At 40.2% G+C, this 20,447-nt stretch overlaps 2 protein-coding genes across 7 annotated transcripts in view; one reads left to right on the top strand and one right to left on the bottom strand.

The window, feature by feature from the left end:
* The window catches only part of IFT81 (intraflagellar transport 81), a 158,261-nt gene that overhangs the window by 604 nt on the left and 137,210 nt on the right, over positions 1–20,447 (top strand). For 3 of the 5 annotated variants that reach the window (XM_031442660.2, XM_031442656.2, XM_064481238.1), the window contains exon 2: positions 255–343. The gene's annotated coding sequence lies outside the window, so the exon portion shown is untranslated. Of the gene's footprint in view, positions 1–254; positions 358–20,447 lie in introns of all 5 variants that reach the window. The other 2 variants (XM_031442662.2, XM_064481235.1) reach the window with 1 other exon arrangement.
* Positions 14,039–20,447, bottom strand: part of P2RX7 (purinergic receptor P2X 7) — a 46,036-nt gene continuing 39,627 nt past the window's right edge. For both annotated transcript variants that reach the window (XM_031442665.2, XM_064481239.1), the window contains exons 12-13: positions 19,338–19,439; positions 14,039–16,809 (exon numbers count right to left, since the gene is read on the bottom strand). In XM_031442665.2, the coding sequence (XP_031298525.2) occupies positions 16,312–16,809; positions 19,338–19,439 (600 nt within the window). In that variant the 3' untranslated portion in view covers positions 14,039–16,311. The remainder of the gene's footprint in view (positions 16,810–19,337; positions 19,440–20,447) is intronic.

Here is a 20,447-nt window from a genome sequence, read left to right as displayed (position 1 = left end):
CTCAGGCAGCTGTAATGGGGCGCAGCGCTGCCTTCTCAACCGCGGGGGGAAAAGCTTAAATATCCAGAACCCTAGGAGCCCCTGGTGGAGTCACACACGCAATAAAATACCCCTCTTGGAATTGAAGCCAGGTCACATCCCTATTCCAATTCAGATGCTTCCTTAGTTGCAGGACAGGGGAGGACGCAGCCTGAGCCTTGTGAGGGGTTTCTGTAACCATTCTTGGCACTGAGAACGTTTTATCATAACTTTAGGGAGAATTGGAAAATAGAGGGAAGGTGGAAGAATCGCCCACAGTTTCACTACTTGAACATAATTTCCCACGTTTGTTCATTCCCGTCAGGTATGTTTTCATAGGTAGGTTTTATATTTAGTTTCATTAATTCATTCAACAAGTATTAATAAGCACCTTCAATATACCAGGCACTGTCCAGTGAACAGAACAAACCTAAACATCGTGTCTTCGTGACTAACAAAATCTAGCAGATAATTGTGTATACAAATTTAATTTATAGTCATAGTCAACGATGGTGCTTTTCAATTCCTGATTCACACTACTTGTTTTCCATGTTACTGCAGACTTGTCATAACTATAATTTTTAATCTATGAATTGAAAAGACTTTGGCTATGATGCTAGGTTCCAAGAGATGAAAAATGTACTGTCACCGGTAATGGGGGCATTAAAACAAATGTTTGTATGAATGTAGCAAATTAGAGGTGTGAGGCACTGCCTGAGGCCACCAGTGCTAAATAAAGAGCCCAATAAAAAAAAAAAAAAGTTACTACAAAAAGCAGAGCCAAGAACTCCAAAAAGCTCATCAGTCTGGGACCATTTAGTTGAGAGGCCAGCATTGGCTGACCTTGATGCATATTAGGGCATCATTTGGTTGTAGCCTGGTAAGAAAGATAATTACAGTGGCCTCAAGCCACAAAAGGCCAGTCAGATGAAGCTGTATCCTTTGTTCAGGAATATCTTCAATGAAAAAAATGTTTAAATTAGATGTTCAGGCATTTATAGATTCATGAGTCACTTATTTGGCACATAGACATTGTGAAATACGTCATTGTATAACATGACAGCTACATGTGCTCCAAATGTATAATTATACGCACCTCCAGAAACAGCGCATCCCCTAAATAAAGAACAAGTTGGTAGCAAAAGTAAGGAATAAATTACTTTATAATCTTACTGTTATTTTCTCCATGGAGTCCTTGCAACTGAAGCCATTGTGGAACATAAAAGAAAAAAAAAACCTGACTCTTATCTAAAAGGCCATATGCTGGTCATATCTGCTAGATCAGTGCATCTCAACTTTATCAGACCCAATGTCCCTTTAAAATGAAATATTTTCTGATATCCTGTTAGGAGCCCTAAAAGAAATTATTATGAAATATAAGCTGTCTACATTTATATATTTTTTTTCATAATAATTAATGTTTGGCTTTTCCTGTGCTTGTTGGCCATTTGTACGTCTTTGGAGAAATGTCTGATCAGATCCTTTGCCCACTTTTAAACTGGGTTATTTGTCTATTTTTAGTTGTAAGAGTTCTTTATATATTCCAGGTGCAATTCCTTATCAGATACGTGATCTGCAAATGTTTTTCCCCATTCAGTGGGTAGGGAGAATTACACCTTGTTGAAATGGAGAAAATGGGAAGTATGATATTCTTGCAGGTGAACTGTACCTTTTTCTGTAATTGGGTCTTGAAATCTCAGCACATTTGACACTTGGTTTTTAGGATGTAAAAAGACAGACACTACATCCTTTGATAGGCAACAGAGAATAGAAGGTGGATAGGGAAAAATGCCTATGAATACAAGAAGTGATGGAGTAGTTTTGAGGGATTGTACCTGATATTACTGAAAAACGGAGGCGTTCAGGAGTGGATACGATGTGTGCCAGGCACTGGGATATATATAAGATTCTGTATTATGCAACCTTAGGTGAATTATTTACTTTTTGGGAGTCTGTTTCTTTATATGTAAAATGGGAATCAGTGTTACTGTGTCAAGTTTGAAGTCATCTTTATGATAGTAATAACAACAACTAAAAGTTTTATAGGCTTCCTTTCATTCAGTCTCATATGAACCATGAGGTGGGCACCGAGGAGTAAAACTGAGACTTAGAATCTGCAAGCGGTTGAGTCAGGATTTGCATACATGTCTATATGATCCCAGAACCTTTGCTCTTAACTGTTACATTATATAGTTTTTAAATGCTGTGAAGTTATTTTTGTCCACTCTAAACATCGTGTTATATTATGTGGGACTATTTTTATGGTTCCATTGCTTGGTGTGTAATGTAAGTTTAAGGGATAATGAGGATTGTGGGGGTTACCTTGAAATGGGAGAAGTCGTGCTCGTGGAGATGATAGTTGTTGGAACCCCCATACGTTTCATCATGTTCCCTAATATTAGCATAAGGTATAATCAAATATCTTTTCAAATTTACTTAGAAACTATTACGTACCTAAATATTTGGAAAGATTACCCTCAGGAAAATAAGACCCAAAGATACAGTCCCGTTCATGTCAAGTCTGATAACTGTCTAAGATGATGTCAGTAATTACTGTGGGAGGCAGAATAATGACCCCGCCTGAGGATATCCATGTGCTAATCCCCAGAACCTCTGAATACGTTACCTTATATGGCAAAAGGGACTTTGCAGATGTGATTAAGTTAAAATATTTGAGATGGGGAGAGTGTCTTGGATTATCCAGATGAGTTTAATGACAAGGGTTCTTAAAAAATGGAAGAGAGGGGCTGAAGAGTCAGAGTCAGCAAAGACCTGTGACAACAGAAGTGTGATACTGCTAGTTGTAGGCCCTGAGCAAAGTAGTGAAGCTGGAAGCCAGGAGACGTGAATTCCCTCCAGTGCTTCCAGAAGGAGCACAGCCCTGCCAGCACCTTGATTTTAGCCCACAAGACCCATTTTGGATTTCTGATCTCCAGAACTGTAAAGTAATCCGTTTGTATTTTCTAAAGCCACTAAATTCATGGCGGTTTGTTAGTGCACCAAAAGGAAACTAATATAGTTAGCTAACTCCATAGAAACATTATAAACATAAGATTCTTAATTCAGTTAAGTTACAAAGAATTTAATTTACTAACTTTAGTCATTAATCTTTGGACAGTTTGATTTATTTTCTTTTGGAAGGATTTTGCTGTGTGTTTTTCTACATATACTTAAATACGTGACAAGAGACCAGAGCTTGAGGGAGAAGTACAAAGCTAACTCAGTTAGGAAAATCATCATCCACCCCCACAAAATATTTTTTATAAGCATAGAAAATAAATCTCTCGCCCAAACAAAATAAGAGCTTAAAAAAATTCAAGACTGTGTGAATTTAGATTTTTTTTCACTTAAAAATTAAGTGGAAAAATAAAGATTTTTTTAACAGTAGAAATGTTTCCCTCACTTAGTGTTCTTTGTGACATTTTTGTGGAAACTAGATGGGAATCCTACTCAGTGGTAGAAAAAAACTGATACTATGATAGGTAATGCAAAGAGACACAGGTTGCAAAGGGCATATTTTTAACTTGAAAAGTTTACAGCACATTGAATCCCACTCAGGGTGTCTTGCTGCGTATGGTACAGCTTCAAGCAAGGGAGGTAAATCCTTAGGTGATTGATAAACGTACTAGTTTGCCTGGGACTGAGAAATTTCCTAGGACATGCGACTTTGAGCGCTAAAACTGGGAGGGTCTCGGCAAACAGGATGAGTGGGTGACCCCCGGGAGGTGTAAGTCAACTAGCTTCAGGAAGGCTCATGATAGCATAGATTGTGGGCCAGAGCCCTGCAGGCCATTGACACGCCCCCCCTACTCCCTTTGTCTGCCTCAAGCTTCACTCTCTGGAGACTGGTGCTGGTTAAACCGGAATTAGACCTGTTTGAAAAAGATAAAGGTCTTTTGCAAGAAGCAGGGAGGCTTTACAAGAAATGTAGCCTCTAAACCACACTTCTCCTAAGTTTTGTGTCAGCGTCAAGCTTTCTTGGAAGTCTGGTTAAAAATGAAACAAAACAACAACAAAAAGCGTCAAATGTGACTTATAATGAAAACCCACTTCTCCACTATTGAAGACAGTTTTTTGAAATATATAGACTGTCTTTCCCACCCTCCACTCCCCAAATTATTGGAGTATTAGCCAAATAAACAATCTCTAGCAGATTGAAATACAGCACAGTGGAAATTCAGGTTTCTTTGTCTCTGCACAGCAGTTTCTGTTTTCAAAACCACTTTTATGTGAGTGATACTCAGAACCCCTTTTTACAGTTCAGCCTCATTCATGTTTTACAGAACGTTCTGGAGGTCTTGCTTTTTCCAGTTACTTGGCCTCTCTCTGTCGTAAGAGATTTCTCTTGATAATTGGTGGCTAGGAGAGAACGAAAGCACAGAGGGAAGGAAGGACTCATCAGACTCCAAAATCATCACCCTGATAATAATGACATTTTGAATTTCCGTTGTCTGAGTGCAGACAAGGATAACCTCTAAGTTCATGTTAGTAAGTCACAAAGCATTCTTTTGGGATTTTGCCAGTTCTTTTCTATCCTTAAGTGTAGTACCTGCAAATTCAGTGAACACTATGCATCTGAGTAGTTTCATATATTAAAACTCTCAGTGTTAGGTGTGTGTGACGTGAGCCGTGCTGAGGTACATGAGATGTGTAAGTCAGTACAACCAACAGGAAGTGTTTATTGAGGGTAGCCTTCTGTCTGTCTGGTTGCTTCCCTTTTTCCATTTTTTTCCATTTCCCTGTCAGTAGGAAATTCCATGGAAAGTGGGGTGACAAACAGCAGTCACTTTCTTTAGGTCAGATGAAGGTAAGGGTTGCCTCTTTCCTGCCCTGAGAATTATTTAGAATGCTCATCTCCTCCTGCTCCCTGCATCCAGCCTCTTTACTGCAGGTGAAACACCCTCAGCTTCAGCCTTCTTTTTGCCTAGATCTGCCATTTGGCTTTGGTTTTGGTCTCAGCTGTTGCAAGGCCAAGTCGTCAAATGACTACCTCACACCGTTTCTGGCCTCTCTGAACTCGTACACGATCAATGAATGTGGGATCACATGAGTAACTATCATCTCTGGTCAGTATCAGTGATATGAATGAGGCCTGTCATTGGAATATGGTATTAATACATGAATGTTCACTTTCAAATGTAGGGGAGCATTCCAGTTATAACTGAGTGAAAAAAGTCTCCTTAGGTACTTTTTATGTTGTAATTTTATCAGTGGTGTAAGTATCTATTTAGATTTGTTATTGGTAAAATAATGATTGGAAACTTTTATTTTAAAAATAGTAAGAACTTAGAAATAGTTATAATAGAAAAATCAATGGACAGACTATTAAGAGAGATTTTAGTTGACTAGATAATAGTTTGGATAACAATGAAGGCCTAAAGATGTTAGAAATCTAAAATAGGAATGAAAAATAATTTTTCACTTGCTCTTGAAAATATTCAGAAAGTATCTTCAAGTAGTGCACAAAGCTGGCATTTTTTTCAGTGAAATTATATCATCATCGTCAACCCAGTTTTCAAGTATGGAAGTTGAAGAAGACAGACGTTTTTACCATGGTCGTGTAGTATCTAGGAGGGAGGAAAATTGAATGGTCTGGTGGCAACATCACTATCAACAGTGTCTTGTTCTGGCAGAGCAGCCAAAAAATATCTTAGCTCCATCTTCGAACAGTTGAAAGCGAGCATTTAATCAATATCCAAATGATTAGTGGGGCAATCACAGGAGCAGCCCTAAGGACTAAATGCTCTTATATTATAAAGACCAAACTCTCAAATTTGATTGGTAAAGTATAATAATAAAATTGACATAATAACTAAATATTTGGAAAATTTTTCATATTTATTCTTGTACTATGGCAGTAGTATTTGGCTTTGATTATTGATTTTAACACTCAGCCATTTGGCCAAATGTGTGTTTGGTACTCCTTTACTTTTTTATTAATTTTTTAAATTGAAGTGAAATGATAAAGTTAACCATTTAAAAATTGGACAATTCAGTGGCATTTAGTAAATTTACAGTGTTGTGCAATCACCACCTCCATCTAGTTCCAAAACATTTTCATTACCTTAAAAGAAAACTTGTACCTATTAACCAGTAGCTCCCATTTCCCCTCCCTCCCAGCCCCTGGCAACCACAAATCTGCTCTCTGTCTCTATGGACTCACTTAGTCTGCATGTTTCCTATAAATGAATCATACACGTGACCTTTTGTTTCTGGCTTCTTTGATTTAGCATAATGTTTTTGAGGTTCACCACATTGTAGCATGTATCAGCACTTCAGTCCTTTTTATGGCTAAGTAGTATTCTGCTGTATGGATATATCACATTTTGTAGATGGATATGTCCACATTTGGTTTGCTTCTACCTTTTTGGCTATCGTGGCTAGTGCCGCTATGAACATCCATGTACTAGTATTAATTTCAATTGTGTTTTCAGTTCTTTGGGGGGGCTATACCTAAGAGTGGAATTGCAGAGTCATATGATGAATCTGTGTTTCACTTTTTAAGGGACCACCAAACTGTTTTCCTTCTTTACTCTTCATCCTCAGAATTTGTGCACACTTGTGGCCCACTGAGCCAGAAATTCATAGTTTATTTGAGAGGCTCCAGAGATTACTACATTAACACTGTGCCATTGGTGTGACCAGATCCCAGAGACTTTCAGCAGTATTCCTTTGCAGTTGTCCTTGTCCCTGGGCAAATCTGCTGAAGACAAAAAATACCTGGGTTGGGATGAACTTATCTGACATCATTGTGCTGCCTTCTTGGGGACATTCATCTGTACATTCATCAAGTAGTGACACAGTGTGTGGTGTTTATCTGTGAACCAAACAAACAAAAATCTCTGCCTCAAGGAATTTATATTCCAGTGCTAGGAGACAGATAATAGACAATAAAAATACTAAGTAAGGGCAGTCAGAGGGAAAGCCATGCAAATTTATTAGCACATGATTGTTTAGAATTGTCTTAATATTTAAAAAGAAGACTCTATTGTGAATGTCATTATGTTCTACTTCTTATGCTACGGTTTTTTTGCTTTGTTTCCTTTTTCTTAGACACAACTCCAGCAAGCCTTCTTATTCATCTTTTTATAGAACCAGCTTTTAGCTTTGTTAATTGTCTCTTCTGTATTTCGTTGATTTCTGCCCTAATAGTTATTTCCTTCTTGGTTTTTTGCAGTTGGTTCTGCTACTCTTTTCCAGTGTTTGAGCTGCATTTTTAGCTCATGTCTGTTTTTACCTTTCTTGTTTCCTGATGAATGTATATAAAGCTACAAATCTTCCTTTAAATAGTGCTTTCAGTCTGTCTCACCAAATTAGGCATGTGGTGTTTTCACTGTCATCCAATTTAAAATATTTCCAAGAGACACTTAACAATATTTTATCTGGTTTCCAAATATTTTTAAAATTTATCTTTTAAAAGTTAACTGCAAATTTCATTGAAATACAGTTGGAGAACTGATGGGTATCATAGTGTTCATTAGGAATATACTGAAGGAGATACATGCTCTAATGCATGTCTGTTTCTGTAAGTGTTCCTTGTGCACCCTAAAAGAATATGATTCTCAGTTGGGTGTTGAATTCTCTATGTATCTGTTAGCTGAGGGAGGCTCTCTCTAAGGAAGTACATTTGAGCTGAGATCTGAATGTCAGGAAAGGGCCACCTCTCTGAAAATCTGGGGGGAAAGGATCCCAGGCAGAGGGAACAGCAAGTACAAAGGCCCTGAGGTAGGAATGAGCTCGGTGTGTACCAGGCACAGAAAAAAGGCCTGGCATAGTGGGCAAGGAGGAGAGAGAGGCAAGGTGGGATCCTGACAGGTAGTCAAGGGCCAGATCAGGTAGGGCCTCAGAGGCCATGGGATGGACTTTTGATTTTAATTAACACAGTAAATTCTTCCCAGGTGATGTGCTATGCACTTTATGTGAGCTTGATGTCAGGTACAAATTGATCACATTTTATACAATGGAGGAAGCATTTTGACATTAAAAGTACCATAGAGATCATAGTTAGTCCAGTCCTTTTCTCTTGCAAGTAAGAAAACTAAGATGAGGTTTAGAGAGGTCTCACAGCTAGTCAGTTGAAAGCCAGGCTTTGGATAATCTAAAAGGGAGGACTCCAGGGGGAGGGTATAGTTCAAGTGGTAGAGCGTGTGTTTAGCATGCAGGAGGTCCTGAGTTCAATCCTAAGTACCACCATCAAAAAACTAAATAAATAAACCTAATGACCTCTCCCTTGCAAAAAAAAAAAAAAAAGACAAAAGAAAAAAATAAAAGGGAGGACTCCATTTTTATATAATTTTATTCAAATGTTATTGAAAGGTATCTTAGCTTGTTATGACCCCTTTGTAATGCAAAAATCACACATGCCCATCCCATTTACTTATTTTGTTAGTGTGGAGTTTATAGATTGGGTTTACTCAAGATGCATTTCCCACAGGGACTTCTTCGTCTCCTCCAACGTTCTGCTCACTCGAATTTTACCCTTCTCTGCTTCACGTCAGCACTTGGATCTGTTTCTCTGAGGCAGCAGCTTCAGCCCGCCCTGTATTCTCCTGGGCGCTGCCATCATCTCCAGGACCACCTGTCCCAGCGTTTTTGTGATGAGGCCTCTGTGGCACATTCAGAAACCGCCGCATCGCCAAGGCACTCACAGTAATTGCCTGTCGGCACTGCCTGGCCGCGTGTGGGTTTTCTCACCTTACCCCTCTTGGAGGCCGGGCCATTTTGCTCGCTCAGCGGCACAGGAGCTAGTGTGGATGTGCCCCGAGTAAGCAAAAGCGGATTCCAGGTGCTGTGCCAGGCAGCACCTGGAATCACAGGGCACGTTCGATGCCTCCCTGCCTGTGAGCCCAGCTCCACACGGGCATCAGCAAGGCCTTTGGGAACCTCGTCCTTTAGTGCTTTATTGGAAGCTGAAGGCAGATTTATTCCCATCAGAAAAGTAGACATTTTTTCCCTGATAATAAGTGGTAGAGTCAATGCCTCAGGCAAGGTCAGTTCCTCAAATTCCCCCCTAAGAAACCCAAAGGTAAGGTTTATATTCACCAGCCCCTGGCTTATCCCTTCTTCCTTGCAAATCCTCATAAATATCGTTCTCCTGGCTTACTGGCCAGGCTGGGAATCTCCACTGGAATATCTTCTTACAAGACACATTTCTATGCGTTTGGAGGGCACGAGGAAATACGAATGACAAGCTGACCCAAGTCTCCAATTGAGACTCAGACTGAAAGAGTCTAGATGCTGCAAAAAAGTATATGTTTTTTAATGATATAAGGAAATTTCCACAAAACAAAAATCCCATAGTTGCCTAAGCATTCATTTTTGTTTTTGTTGATTTTAAAAATTTATGGTAAATATATATTACATAAATTTAACAAATTTAACTATTTTTCAGTGTACAATTTAGTGGCATTCAGTACATTCACAGTGCTGCACAGCCAAAGCCATTATCATTTCCAGAACCTTTTCATCATCAAAAGCTTTGAACCCATTAAACACTAATTCTTCATTTCCTTCACCCCCCCCAGCCCCTAATAAACTTTATTCTACTTTCTGTCTGTTCTGGATATTTCATATCACTAGAATCATACAGTATGTGGTCTTTTATATCTGGCTTCACTTAGCATAACGTTTTCAAGGTTCATCGACATTGCAGCATGTGCCAGTACTTTGCTCCTTTTTCATAGCCAAATAATATTCCATTGCATGGTTGTATTTTATTTATCTGTTCATCTGTTGATGGATACTTGGGTTGTTTCCATCTTTTGGCTACTGTCAGTAGTGCTGCTGTGAACATTTGTGTACAAGTATCTCTTTGAGTCTCTGCTTTCAGTTCTTTTGGTTATATACCTAGGAGTGGAATAGCTGGATCATATGGTAATTCTGTATTTAAGTATCTGAGGAACTTAAATATTTAAGGAGCCCATGCATTAAATTTTGTATTCAAATATATTTTTCACAATCAGAAAGAAAGAAGAGAGAGGTATTTGGTAGGGCTGCCATAATAAAGCACCATAGACTGGGTGGCTTAATTACACAAATTTGACATCTAAGAGCAAGGTGTCAGCAGAGTTGGTTTCTTCTAAGACTTCTCTTTGTCTGCTAGATAGCCGTGTTCTCCTTGTACCTTCATATGATCTGTGCCTGTGTCTTAGTCTCCTCTTCTTATGAGGACACCATTCGGAGTGGATTAGGACCTACCCACATGATCTCATTTTACCTTGATTACCTCATTAAAGACTGCATCTCCAAATACAGCCATTTTCTGAGTTGATGGGGGTTCGGACTTCGACATACCCATTTGGTTGGGCGGGGCGAGATTCGGGCTTTAAGAAGAAGTACAGCGCCAGCCATATGCCAACTCTTAATCGACTCACTCGAAACAATTCATGGTAGTGAAAAACCCAAACGATAGTTTTAAAGCTTGATTTCTGGATTTCAGGAAATGCCATTGGCCTTTTCTGTTGTCTCTGAATTTGTCATTATCTGTGACATATTCCAATGAGGCATGAGGTGATTCTTCTTTGTTTTCTTAAATGTACACTCAGGGTTAAAGCTTTTTAATAAATACTTTTAAATAAAGATTGGATGGAATGCGGTCTTTGCAGGAAAAAAAATGAGCTCTCATTAAAGGCTCACACTTCCCTTAAGCAAGAAATGTCATGCAGATTGTGTTCTGCCTTGAACATCTTTCAGTGTCATTTGCTATCCTTCTATGGCATCATTTTAAATAGCTGCATATAATTCTGTTATGTGAGTGCCATAATTTATTTAACCAACCCTCTACGTTGGACTTAAAGGAATTTTGAAAATTCTTTCTCGGATTCTTTTCTCTCTGTCACCAGCACCCAGTTAGTAGTCGAGGCTGCCTATTGAGTCACTCTTAAACGATCCCAGCAGACTTCTGAAGTAATCTTCCTTCTCAGGGTTTCCCCCTTCACCCAATATCCCCGTGGCTGTCTGAAGGATGTTCTTAAGTCACTGCTTTCCTCATATCCCCTGTCAGCCTAAGGAAGACTCCATCTTGACTTTGCAGTTGGTCCAAACACCTCGGCCTCCTTTTTTTTTTTTTTCAAGATTTCCCCAAATCAGCCTCTATTTAATCTTCATCCACTTTCTTCCCAATCTAGGGAGAAGCCAAGTCTACTTGTAATCTCAGTGTACATCATACTCATTTCTTTGGACCTGGCTGGTGCCACCGGTCCTGTTGGCAATGCCTCTTCTCATCCCACTGAATATTTCCAGTCTTCATCTGGGAGGGGCCAGCTCCCATATCACAAACTTCATAAAGACCCCTGTGATTACTTGTGTCTGTATGATTTTATTTTGCCTTTCTTTGAGCTTCTGTTTCACTGAGATGGGACCACATAGTTTATGAAGCAGTAAGAAAACAAATAAGCCTGTGCCCCTCCCTGGCTGGAGTAGAAGGTAGGGACTTTTTCATAAATGTCCCAGTCACACTGGCCTTCTGACAGTTCTTGGAACACACTTATTTCCTCTCTGCTTCAGTGCTTGCTGTCCCTTTGCCTGAAATGCCCTGCCTCCAACTGGTCACGGTCAGTTCGTTCTTGACATTCAGATCTAGCTGAAATGTCACTTCCTTGGAGAGGCCATTCGTGACCCCTACCAGAAGTAACTCCATTGTTTTTATCATAGCACACTGCATATTTCTTTCAGACCCTTAATCCCAGGCACTTCTCATCTCCTTTCTCTACACACTGCTCTCCCATCTTCCCCGCTGCTCCTGACCTCAAGGAGAGCCTGTCTTGTTCACTTGTTTATCCCGGCACCTGAACAGTGCCAGGGTGCTCAGTAGATGTTTGCTGAATGAATTGGTGAGATTGGATGGAATGCGGAAAGAGAAGGGAGACGGGAGATGTTGAGGGCATCCCTTGGGTTTCTGCCTTGGCAAATTGAGCTAATGGCAGGTGGTGCTACTAACCAAGCTTGGAAGTTCTAGAAGAGCACATGTGGGTGGAATGGAAGAAGCAGAGACAGCGATTTCTCCTTGGTATCTGTTTGAGTTGCCTCTGAACTATTTAAGTAGAATGTCCACAGATGGTTAAATATATGGGTTTAGAGCTTGGGAGTGATGCTTGGGTGCCGTCCAAATAATGATCATGGCTAGCATCACTAGACATGGTTAACACTTTAAATGGTAATAGTAGCTCACATTTATTGAGTGCTTGCTCTGTGCCAGGCAGTGTGCTAAGTGCTTTACATACATTTACATTAAGAAAATTTAATATTTAATATAACCCTTGGACACAAAGATACAGCTGAGGTTTCTAAGGATTGGATAAACTGCCTGAGGCCACTTGGCTAGTTAGAGGGCGAACTAGGGTTTGAACCCGGGTGATCTGTTTCCAGTGTCCCAGCTCTTCCCCACTGCACCATTGCGCTGGAAAAGGCATGAAGGGACACACGACCAAGAGGTGCCCTTTGTCTTTGAGGAGCTTCTTGTTTGCTTGGGGAAATCAAATATAACTCGTAACTTACTATACCCATCAGGCTCGCCTGAGGCCCTTATCCAAGCCTGTCAGCTATGGCAGTTATTTGATTAAAATGACGAGTCAGTTTTGGCTTCCTCCTCTGATTCCTGAAGACTCAGGTTCATGTGACCTTCATAATTCATGAAGAAGAACTAACGATGTTGGCAATGCAAAATCCTCTCCACAGATCGTCATCTGTTTTGGAAACATGATGCATATAGCCCTTATGGGACTGAAAAAGAGGAAACTGAAAGATCACAGTAGAAGTGAAAGAAGATAGTGATGTCTACTTCCATTCAAAAAAGAGCAGAAGGATTTCAGTCAGGGGACACTCAGGGATTCCCAGAATGATGACTGCATGGGGTTAGAATATGGGTTGAGAAACATACAAGCAGCAGAAAGTGTATGTTCACAGTTCACCAGATGGCTAATTTGCATAAATGGGGGTAGTGGTCCCAGTTCCTTGTGGGCTCGAGGAGGCAAGGCTTTGTGCAGACATTGATTCTGCACAGAAGCCTAAGCCAAGCCTCTAATTTTTGAGGGCAACTGGAATTAAGAGTCCCTTAGTCACCTTCTCTTCACATCTCCGTGAGAGCAGCAATCTCATCTATCACTGGTCTCTGGTAAGTGCCTAAAAGAAAACTCCTGTTTACTTGCACTCCAGTTGTAAAAATTCTGACACCTAATGTGTATGGGGTTTTCCCACGCCAACTTTCCAGCTCCCCAGACACCAATTGGGTGTCTTGCAATTCAGTTGTGACATTAATTACCTGGAGTTAGCATAGACCCCATAGGTTAAGGGCTCAGGCCCGCAAAATGATCCCCCACTTCGGACACCAGTCACATGTCCAAGGTTGTCACCTATACTTCTGACCAACTGATTATAAACTGGAGGTTCCTATAACCCCCTCCTCAGTTTCAATAGTTTGCTGTAGTGGCTCGTAGAATGCAAGGAAACACTTACATTTACCCGCTTATTATAAAGGATATAATAAAAGATACAGATGAAGAGGTACACAGGGTGAGGGCCAGAAGGGTCCTGAGTGCAGAAGCTTTTGTCCCTGTGGAGTTGGGGGGTACCGCCCTCCCAGCATGTGGATGTGTTCATCAGTATGGAAGCTTTCCTAACCCCATAGTGTAGGGATTTTTATGGAGGCTCCATCACAAAGGTACAATCAATTATTAACTCAATTTCCAACCCCTCCCCACCCTGGAGGATGAGGGGAGAGGACTGAAAGTTTCAGGCTTCTAATCATAGCTTGATCTTTCTGGTGACCAGCCCTCATCCTGAAGTTATCCAGGAGCCTACCAAGAGTGGCCTCATTAGAACGCGGGACTGTTCTATCACCCAGGAAATCCCATGGGATTTAGGAGCTCTGTGTCAGGAACAGGGGCCATAGACCAAACATGTATCTTAGTAGATCAGTGTCTTGAATGAGTGTGTCAAATAATGAGCTAACTGATTTGGGGGGCTTCGGAGAAAAGAAAGTAAAAGGAATAAATACTTCAATAGATGTGATTTACACACTGTGTGTGTGTGTGTGTGGTTTTTTTTTTTTTTTAATTATCAAAACAGTCAAGACATCTACATTGCCAAGCTAGAATTAGGAAGGTTTTTAAAATGGTTCCCTCTAAAGAGAAGAATGCAAGTCCATTACCAATTCTACATGAAATCAGGCAGAATTACAAGAAAGCAGATCTCTGATACACAGATGAAGCAGTGAATACTGTGCAGTTACTATTACAGAAGAATGAATTTAAGTACAGAAAACCAGATCTTACAAAATGTGACTTTCCTTGAGATGCCTTTGGCGATGACACTCTTTTATACAGTAGACTAAAAATAAGAATATAAATATGACACGTGTTATTATAGGAAGTGTCAGACATTTTACACACGGTTGATTAACACATCACCCTCTCACCCAGAGCATCTGGGAAAGGTGAAGGAAACAGTAGGTGGATCCAGTGATTATTTGTCATTCCAAATTCTGACTCCATCTGGGGCTCCACAAGGTGATAGAAGCACATTAGAAATAAGGCACTAAAAAAATCACATCCGTAAGCTCAGAGGCCAGAGAGTGGAAGTCTGTAGCACTTACATAGGAGTCTTGGAGTTAAAAATTTAAATTCTGAAGAAGTCCTATATAGTCCGCTTTTCAAAAATATCTCTGAAAGGTGGTAAAAATGAGGGTTAAATCTGGCTTAATTAACTTGATTCCTGAGTTTAACACCAGATAAAACCCTGGGTCAAAAAAAGAAGGTTTTTGTTTCTGTTACTTTACATTAATACAGTAGAAAGCTAATGACTTTTTAAAAGTATCCAAAGTGGTAAATCTTAGAGTACATATAAAAAAACTCACAGATCCTTCATTGGTCACAGTTTTGGATAGTGGTCTCTATTTATTCTTTAAAATAGTTGTTGTTTAGGAACAGTTCTAGAGCCAAAGCCACGAAAAGGAAATCTGTTTTCATACTCTTAGCAGTTGATATACAGAAATGGTAAAAGGTTTGAGTGTGAGTTGCTTTTTAAGTAGTATCCAGACTGCATCCATTGTAACTGGCTGCAAAGTACTGAATGTAAAAGGCATAAAGGTGGCTTTTTGCAGTTTGTAACAGCAGTAGTTAACTTCCAGTCATAGAAACGTGATGTGGATCGGAAGGTTTTGCGTAGCTCAGCCGTTAGATTTGATGGGTTCCAGGGATGGACTGGTGTGAATTACCTGATTTGGTCTGCAGCTCTCCTAGAACTCCAGAAGAAACCTAAGCCCCTGAAGGTCTCCAGGGATGGTCCAGGCTCCCTAAGAACCTTAGAACCAGGGAAGGTGTGGGCTGAGTCTGTGTCCCATGAATCAGGCTTGTTCTCTGTCCCAGTTATCTGTTGCTGTGTTAACAAACAAACCCAAACATAGTGGCTTAAAATAACAGTTGTGTTCTGTGGGTTCACTGGGCAGCTCTCACTGGGGTGTGTCATGAAGTTGCAGTCATATGTTAGCAGGGTCTGGAATCATCTGAAGTCTGCTCCTCTCCCATGTCCAGTGACTGGGCTTGGATGGCTTGAATGCTGGGGGCTGGTTAGGCATCTCTCCTCTCCACTTGGCTGCTTGGGTTCCTCACAGCAGGGCAGACTCAGGATAGTCAGACTTTTATCTGGGACCTGGCTTCCTTCAGAGCAAGAGGTTCAAGGGACAGAAAGTGGAAGCTGACTGCATCTTAAGACCAAGACCCTGAACCTGACCTAGCATCACTTTATCGCTGGATAAAGTCCTCAGAGCTACCAAGACACATGGGGAGGGGATGTAACCCTCAGGTCCTGTGGGACAAATACCAAAAAGTTTGTGGCTTTTAATTCTCTTCATTCTTCAGCCAGGACCCAGAGGGTTTGTTCTTGGTTGGACATCATCCTCGTCTCACCTCAAAATGAGCTGCTTTGTATTCATGTAGCTCTTTATGCATTAACAAGAAAGTTCATGTACACAGTCTCAATTTGCTTTCCCAGTATCCCTGCAAAATAGTAGGCTGGATAATAAGGCAACTGAGGTACAGAGGTTAAAGGCCTAGGACCACACAGCTTCCTAGGGACAGAATGGAGAGAGAAATCTGAATCTCTTGACTCTCAGTCTATGCTGAGGGATTCTGGTTTACTTGTTTGTTTACCCGGGTCAGTTTGCTCTCTGACACATATAGAGCTGGGGGAGAGGAAAGCACATATCCCTTTGGCTGAAAATCTGGACACAGATCTTTGCAGGTGAAGCTCAAGATGCAAGCAAAGGTGATGTTAATATGACTGCTTGGCCCTGTGCCATCAGCAAGGACTCTTGAAGCCACTGTACTGGCCTTCACTCTTGGGAAACTCTCTCCGGATCCTCCAACGGCAGCAGCTGGGCAGGATGGCAAAGTCGGCCATGTCCTGGGAGCCAAAGCGCCAGAGGGCGTAGCGCCTGTAGGCGCAGTGCCGCAGCCGGCGGTTGGTAGAATCCGCATCCAGCACAAGCAAGGGCTCCTGGTAGTGCAGGAGGAACTGCAGGACCTGTCTGGACAGAATGAGCTGCCTGAACGGCTCTGAGGTGGTGATACAGGCACCCTGCTTCTTCCGACAGCATAGCTCCTCCAAGCATCTGTGGCTTTCAGGGAGTTGGGATGGAAGGCAATTTCCACACTGGCACCAAACCGGGCAGTCACTGGATCTAGGAATCACCTCTTTGCTCAGCAGCTGGATGGCCTCTGGTTCTCCAGGAACGGGGGCTGGGTCGTGAAGAGACAGAGGCAGCGTGGACAAGTCTGTGAAGTCCATTGGAGGTCTCTGAAAAAGTCAAGTTTTCAAACCCTTCATCAGTGACAACCCCCTGTGGTTCTAGGCTCTTTAATTTTATTATTAACTTATAAAATTACATTTAATATTACATTAATACTAGTGGCTATCATTTATTAAATGTATCAGGACTATGCTAGTGTTTTGCAAGCATTGCCTCATTTCAGCTTTTGAAGAACCTCTTGAGATATGTGTCCTGATCTCCATTTTGCAAATTTGGAAAATTAAATTCAGAAAAGCCAGGCCTCAATACCGATGTAACCTTTTCAAAGAGACCTTCTTGCCCTGACCATTTGATCTAGGTAGTTCCCCTCCTCCCAGGTCGTTCTCTTATGACATAATGTATTCTGTGTTCTTCATAGTACTTATCACCATCTGAAATGATCTTTTTAATTGATATGTTTACTTGGTGATTTTTCCACGTGAGCAGGGGCCCTGTTTGCTTTGTTTACTGCCTGTATCCCCAGTGCCTAGGACAGTGCCCAGCACGCAGTAGACAGTAAATACTTGTTGACTGAGCTCCATTTTCTCCTTTCTCACCATGCTCCCTCTTCTAAAAAAATCCATTCATTATCCTCCAAGAGAAGTTGCTGTAATCGCTATCATTTGTGTCTATCCTTTGTGACATATACCTTCTTTCACCAAATGAAATCTGAGTCAGATACACTGAAACTGAATATTTCTTGTACATGCATGTTCACAGCAGCACCATTTGGAATAGCCAAAGGGTGAAAACAACCCAAGTGTCCATCAATGGATGAATGGATTAAAAAAAAGTTATATTCATACAGTGGAATATTATTCAGCTATAAAAAGGGATGAAGTACTGACAAATGCTAAACATGGATGTTTAGCTAAACATGGATGGAACCTTGAAGATATTATACTATATTATACCTTGAAGATATTATACTATATACTATTATAAAGAAGCCAGACACAAAATGACAAATAGTGTATGATTCAGTTTATATGAAATGTTCAAAATAGGCAAACCCACGGAGTCATAAAGCAGATTAGTGGTTGCCAAGAACTGGGGAGAAGTGGATGAGGAGTGGCTGCTAAATGGATATAAGGCTTCCTTTTGGGGTGATGAAAAAGTTCTGAAAGTAGAGAGTGGTGCTGGTTGCACAGCATTGTGTGTATACTACATGTCACTGAATTGTACACTTTAAAATGGTTAAAATGGTAAATTTTGTAATGTGTATTTTACCCGCCACCACACCCCCCCTTCTTGAGTTCACTTTATACCCAGACCTAACAAGAACATTACCAGAATGGAAAATTTTTGGCCAGTCTCTCTCAAGAAGAGATGTAAAAATCTTAAATATTAGTGATTTGAATCCAGCAATAAGTACAAAGAATAATAAATCACATTTAAACTGATTTTATTGCAGGAATGCAAGGTTAGCTTATATACTGATTTGAAAACCAATCAGTATAATTCACCATGTAACAGAAAAAAAGAAAACTCACTGATTATTTGAAAAGAAGAAAAAAAATTGTTTTAAAATTCAATATCTACTCATGATAAAAATTTTTAGCAAACTAGGAACAGAGGGGAATTTTCTTAATCTGACAGAGCATTCTTTAAAAACCTATAGTAAGTACAATAGTGAAATAAAAAACTTTCTTCATAAAATAGGGAATGAGACAAGATGCCTGCTATTATCACTTCTATTCGATTTTGTGCTGGAGGTCCTAACACATGTAGTAAGCACCTGGAGCTGGAGGAAGCAAGAAGGGAACCTCCCCTGGAGCCTTCAATGGGAGCACGGCCCTGCCAACACGTTGGCCTCAGACTTCTAGACTACAGAAGTGGGAGAGAATAAATTTTTATTGTTTGAAGCTACCTAATTTGCAGTAATTTATTATGGCAACTGCGGAAAACTCATACAGTTAGTGAAGAGGTCCAGCAGCCAAAACTGCGAGGGGAGAGTGTGAATTAGAACTTTAGAGAACTACCAAAACTAACACACACCTGCCTTATGACTCAGCAGTTCCACTCTTAGGTGCCGTATGTTTACTGTCTACAGCAGCATCATTGGCATGCATCCCAAACTGGAAACTACCCAAATGTCTATCAACAGCAGAATGGACAAATAAATTGGATATTTATAAAACGGAAATTATAGAACAGTGAGAGTGAACCATGGCTGTATACAACGTCATGGATCACTCTCACAAAAATAACATTGAGTGAAAGAAGCCAGACCACTCAACGGGGTATATACTGGATACATACTATAGGATTCAAATTTTATAAAATTTTAGAAGAGGTAAAACTAACCTTTGAATACAGGATGATGACTACTTTTAAGGGAAGGTAGTGATTGGGTGGAGGCATGAGAGGGACTTTTGCTAGTAATGCTTTTAAAATCTGGGTGCTGGTTACATGTGTTACATGTAGTTTACTTCGTTAAGTCATCAATTGTGATTTATACAAATTTCTAGATGTATTTATATTTAATAGTAAGTTTTCTTAAAAAAAAAAAAAAAGACTAAATATCTTAACTTACTGGGACTTCTTCGCCTTTGACATCTTGCAGACTTCTCCCAAGTAGCCTCTGGTCTACCATCCTAATGTGGGATTCATCCACAAAGGACACATATTTTAATGTCTAGGAAATAAAAAATTTAGTTCAGAGTTATCAAGAATTGCATATCTGAACATATCTAAAGGCAACCAAATGACAAACTGTTGAACAGGCTAACCAAAAACTCTTGCTAACCAAGAATGAATGATTCAGAGTCTAAATGTAAATCAGAAATAGAACCCCAAACACCTTAATATGTAGATGTGGAGTATCCACAGCTTACTGTCTAATATCTTTAAGTCTTCCAAGTGCCAAGTAAAATTCTTTTGTTGTGTTCCCTCACTTTCAGTTATCTAGGTTGAATATCTCCAGAAAGTTACACTACTGCAACTTAAATTGTTTATGTTTTCATCAAATTTCATCCCATCTTGGGCCATGAAATGGTGATTGATTTTAGTTGCAAAGATGAACTTTTAGTTGCAAACACATGTACAGTGGACAATGAAGCATGCATTCTGCTGCTGGAAAAAGACAGTAATGTTCTTGGAGAAGGGAAAAACAAACAAACCCTCTTTGTTGTTTTAAGTACCAGAGATTTCTCTTTGATTGGAGGAAACCATGGAGTCAGTGTAGTGAATTCCAAACTAATCAAATCAAAACCATACAGACGACCTAAAATTTCCTACTACACCCCCATCCTAGGCTCCTTTCTGGAAGTGATCACTGCTATCGCTTTTGTGAGTGTCCGGTACCTTTTTGTGTACATGTATTGCCCCCTCATATATATGTGTGTGTGCATATGTGTGTATCATACATGTAGAAAATACATAGAATTAGTTTATATATATAGTGTTTTTAAACCTATATATCATACCATATATATTGTTCTATAGTTTGCTTTTTTTCTGCCAACAAATGTCTTGGATATCTGCCCGTGCCTGTACCTATAATGTAGTGGTTATAAACATGGATTCTGAAACCAGCCTGCCTCAGTTGGGATTTCAGCTCTGCCGCTTACTAGCTGAATGACTTTGGGCAAATCATCAAAACTTCCTGTGCCCCGATTTTCTCATCTGTAGAAAGAGGTAGTAG

Source organism: Camelus dromedarius, chromosome 31, assembly GCF_036321535.1.
Source record: "Camelus dromedarius isolate mCamDro1 chromosome 31, mCamDro1.pat, whole genome shotgun sequence".
Classification (NCBI taxonomy): Eukaryota; Metazoa; Chordata; class Mammalia; order Artiodactyla; family Camelidae; genus Camelus; species Camelus dromedarius.
This window is presented reverse-complemented; position numbering and strand designations above follow the sequence as displayed.